Source organism: Austrofundulus limnaeus, unplaced genomic scaffold (genome assembly GCF_001266775.1).
Source record: "Austrofundulus limnaeus strain Quisiro unplaced genomic scaffold, Austrofundulus_limnaeus-1.0 Scaffold716, whole genome shotgun sequence".
Lineage (NCBI taxonomy): Eukaryota > Metazoa > Chordata > Actinopteri > Cyprinodontiformes > Rivulidae > Austrofundulus > Austrofundulus limnaeus.
Genome location: NW_013953118.1, coordinates 138,456 through 143,053, shown reverse-complemented (window position 1 = coordinate 143,053; position 4,598 = coordinate 138,456). Strand labels below are relative to the sequence as shown.

The 4,598-nt window shown below is 43.0% G+C and overlaps 1 protein-coding gene across 1 annotated transcript in view; it reads right to left on the bottom strand.

Annotated features, from left to right (window-relative positions):
• The window catches only part of LOC106532077 (AP-1 complex subunit sigma-2), a gene marked incomplete in the record, with an annotated part of 5,124 nt that extends 688 nt beyond the window's left edge, over positions 1–4,436 (bottom strand). The window contains 5 exon segments of the mRNA XM_014028068.1: positions 1–1,689; positions 2,750–2,887; positions 2,964–3,072; positions 3,777–3,955; positions 4,280–4,436. Coding sequence (XP_013883522.1) covers positions 1,642–1,689; positions 2,750–2,887; positions 2,964–3,072; positions 3,777–3,955 — 474 coding nt within the window.
• Between the last annotated feature and the right edge of the window lie 162 nt (positions 4,437–4,598).

Genomic DNA, 4,598 nt, shown 5'->3' with positions numbered 1-4,598 from the left:
TTAATCTGAATGTAAATAAATGTAATTTGACAGTATTTTAGAGTTAATCCAGCCAAACATTCAGATCAAATCATCTTTAAAAAGAAGAAAATTAGACATTTCTCACATTCAAAGAAAATAAATTGGAATCAAAAACAGGAAACTATTTTTTTACGTTTCTTTGGTCTCAGAACCGTCTGACCCACGATTTAACCCCGCCCCCTTTTTCCTGTTCATAAATTAGATTTAAATACTGGATTGAAACTGTGCTGCAGAACAAACAGTGAGTTTGTGATGACTTCCTGTGTGTGTCAAGTGTCTGATCTGAGGCTCAAAACTTTTTTTTTATTTCGTTTCGGTTCTGAACCCAGAAACAACTAATCTAAATATTTTTATTATTTAGTGACGGCTGCTTTTATATTTTACAACAGTTGTAGTAAAAGTGTGCTTTTAATGATCACCTTTTGTTCCTGTTTGTACTGTTAGCAAAATATCTCAAATTACTGAACAGACTTTAATCTACAAGTGATAAACAGTGTGTCAGCCTGATTCAAGATGGCCGCCATAACCAACTAACCTCCTTAAAACATCAACATCAAMCACTGATCTGTTAGCAAAATATCTCATGAACCACAGAGGATTTCAGTGGAACTCAGTTCTTGGTTCATACAGGTCGACTGATGTCAGTTTTTCTSTCTTTTAGTTAAAATTTAACAAGAACTGCTTTAAAACAAACATGTAGGAGAATTATGGAGGTAATTTTGTGTTTTTATTATAAAAAAAGGCAGTTTCAACAAAATTATTTTTAAAACTAACTTTTTTTCACGTTATAAACCTCTGGTTGAATCTGAAACTTTTGGTTGAACTCAGAACATAAACATCCTGGGCGGGGCCTAATGAGGAACTGTGTCAGATGTGTCCGTATTGGTTAATGCGGACTGAAGCTTTTTTCTTCTTGCACCAATAGGGACACGTCTTACATAGTTCCTCATTAGGCTCCGCCCACATGGTTCAAGTTCTGAGTTTCTGGCTGAACTCTAAACAGTTCTGAACTTGGATCATCAACCAAAATTTGAGATTCAAAAAAGATTTGACATGACAAAAAAAAAGTTTGTTTTGCAAAAAAACTTTTTGATTGAATAATAAAAATACAAAATGACCTCCATAGAATCTGTAAAAACTGATTCCTATAAAAGCACATTTAATTAAATAAACTAAATGAGGTGGCCTGATTGATGATTAAAGAAGAAATAAAACAAATTCAGATGTTAACTTTTGGACTCAGGASCAGCTGACAGTCATGAACAACACAAACAAATCTGGAGCTGTCCCAGTAATACTGCAAACATTTTATTTTCAGGCTTTGACCAAAGAGTCCGTCTCGTCTGGTCCTGAGACTCTGGGGGGCGGGGTCTGTTCCTTCAGGTGGTCCCAGGCCTTTATGAACCTGTCTGTTCTAGATGTGTGCTGTGAGAGCAGCTGCAGAGCGGTGAGAGGAACATGCTGGGTTTGTGTCGATGCTACATCTGTAGAGTGACGCTGAATACTGCAGGACACACAACGCACACTGAGGACGCTACACAACAGGACAATAATACACAACACTGACGGACAAAAGGAAGACACAACGAGGACGTGGGTCAGGTCTGAGGACGGACCGCTTTATGTCAGCCCGATCTCCTCCAGGACGCTTCGTGGCGCCTCGGCTTCCTGCGGAGAAAAGGAGGAAAATGTTTTTTATTCTGACGTGAGTGATCCGGTTCTGAATGATCCAAACCTGGAGTGGACAAACTGCAGCAGCAGTGTGCAGCGAGTCGCTCCTAGAACTGAATCCAGATTCTACATGGTGGACCGTTTATATGGACACACCTAAATAAAACGGGAAAGGTTGGTGATATGAACTTCCTGTTTGTGGCACATCAGGAATATCACAAGCTGGAGGATGACCACCCAACCAAACTACAAACAAACAAACACTAGAACTAATAAAAACTAGCAAATCCACTGTAAAAACGAATGAAAACTGAATTAAAATAAAAAAGTCAAAACTAAATACAACTAAACTAGAAAGGAAAAATCCAAAACTCTTCTAACCTTATCAGCACTCCTCACATGTTAACTGCAACATGTCAAAGGGTGTAAACAAGAAGAAACTTGTAAATAACTCATGGAAGAATAAAGTTACATTTAAACCAAGCACACCTTTGGTTTTCTTGTCAAATTATCAATAAGTTTCATGTGTCACATGACCCTCTTCCCACTGAGAAAAACTAAAGTTGGATCCAAAATGGCCAACTTTAAAATGGCCGCCAYAGTCACCACCCATCTTGAAAAGTTCCCCCTCCCAAAWAATAAAAATGTGCCACAAACAGGAAGTTAATGTCACCAGTTCAATGGCTGTGTCCAAAACGACAGGCCGGGTCCTCCGGAGGACCCAGACTACCCGATCGAGGTGGGCCGAGTCCTTGGTAGACCGGGAAGACCGGAAAAAAAGAGGCTGTGAATTTGGACGGTCTAGCCTCCCCTCCACCCCGGGAAGGATCCATCGGACCTGTCCTTCAAATCGGGGAAAAGGAAGGACGTATTTGTCGGCCGCATCGGAGGAGTCTTCGGTTTGGGACGGCCTCCGTCGCGGTGCTGTGACGTAAACGGCCGACGAATTCAGCCTTCGGAGGACCCGGCCTGTCGTTTTGGACACAGCCAATGTCTCCGTACAAACAGCCCACCCTGCAGATGGACCGGGCGACAGGCGGAGCTGAACACATCCCACCTCCTGCAGCAGGTCGGCCTGCTCGATGGCCTTCAGAACGTTCTTCTTGGACGTTTCCTGAGCCTCTCCTCCCAGCAGGAACTCRTCCAGGATGAAGTAGGCCTTCTCAAAGTTGAAGATGATGTCGAGCTCACACACCTGAGAGGAGGAGAGGATGAGAGGAGGCGTGGTCCCGGCCGTACCTGTGTGTGTGTGTGTTATTCAGGAGACTCACGCTGCCGAAGTATTTGTCCAGCAGCTCCACGTATCTGTGGATGATCTCCAGGGTGATGAGCTCGTTGTCCTGATCCTCCACTGCACAGCAGAAGTACAGGCTGGCGTATCTGAGCACACCAACAACACAACAGATTAYTACACTGCAAACTAAGGTCAAACCTAAACTCAGCTTCCTGTACAGAAACTGCTCATCTTTTACATCCTCAGACAAAAAGCTCATTGTTGAAACGTGTATCCTTCCTTCCTTTGATTATGCTGACATAATTTATCATCACGCTTACAAGGGAAATATTCAAAAATTGGATTCATTCTGTCATTTGATTTGTTACTACAGCTCCGTATAAAACTCATCACTGTCTGTTATGCTCTCAGGTGATTTGTCTTTCTTTGCAGTCTCACCGTAATGCCTGGTGGCTTTTGTTCTTTTATAAAACCCTGCTACACACTGCTGAGGAAGTCTCTTGGAGGAGAGACGAAGCGTTTCACTGAAGAAGAACCATCCAGAGGACCTACTAACCCTGGTGTGGCCTTGTTTTTCCTACATCGTGGGGACAACTTTTCCAAAAAAAAGCAGCCATGTGGGGACCACTGCCAGGTCCCCACAGGTCCAAATGCAAATTGCAGGTGTGGGTTTAAGTTTAGGACCAAGGTTTAGTTAGTTGTAGGGTCTGGTAGGTACCTGAGGTTAATTTTAGAGTAAATGGTCAGGGTTAGGATACATAATTACAAAAAAATGAATGGAAGTCAATGCACGGTCCCCACAGGGATATACAAACCAGACCTGTGTGTGTTGACAGGTGTATAAACCCACCTTTTGTACACAATCTTCAGGTCTCTCCACTCCAAGAAGCTGCACATCTTGGGCTTCCGGGCCAGGATGGTCTGGACCAGGTCCCTGGAGATCTTCTTCCTCTCCTTGTCGGACAGAGGAACATACCACTTCTGTAACCTCAGCTTGCCCTGGCGGCTGAACAGCAGCATGAACTGCATCTGGAGGAGGAAGTTCAAGTCCTGACCAGGTCAGAAAAGACAAGAAGTCTCTGAGGAACAAATAAACAAGTTGGTGCTAACTGGTTAGCTTGATTTTACCAGGAATGTTTCAACAGGAAATGATTTTAAAATGCTCCATCTGAGGATGTACAACCCCGATATTTAAACTAATTAGTTTCAAATGTTGTCATTAATTTCCACCAGTGTTTTAGCACGAAGTTGTGTTAGCTCACATTAGCTAACGTCGCTAAATTGCAACATTTCGTGACATTTGCGCCCCCCACCTGCGACGCTTCAACCAACAGCAGAAACGGGATTATTTACCTTCGACTGGGCCTTAAACGTTTCCAGTTAAACGGACTTAAAGTTCAGCAAAATAAGGCTGAAAGCATAACSTCTGAAAACAAGCAGATGTTTAAATATGTCTGATTTCAGCTCCTCGTCCAGCTCGATGCTAAACTGCCCAGCTAGCGGATGCTGCCGAGGCGAATATAAAGAGCTGCGCTGTGATTGGACGAGCCCAGCGCACGGCTGCGATCTGATTGGTTTGTACGTTCCGTTATTCGTTACGTCCTGACGTCACACGCAGAAAACAGCAAGTGTTTTTCTCTATTTGATTTCACTCTTGGTTTAGTATAAATAC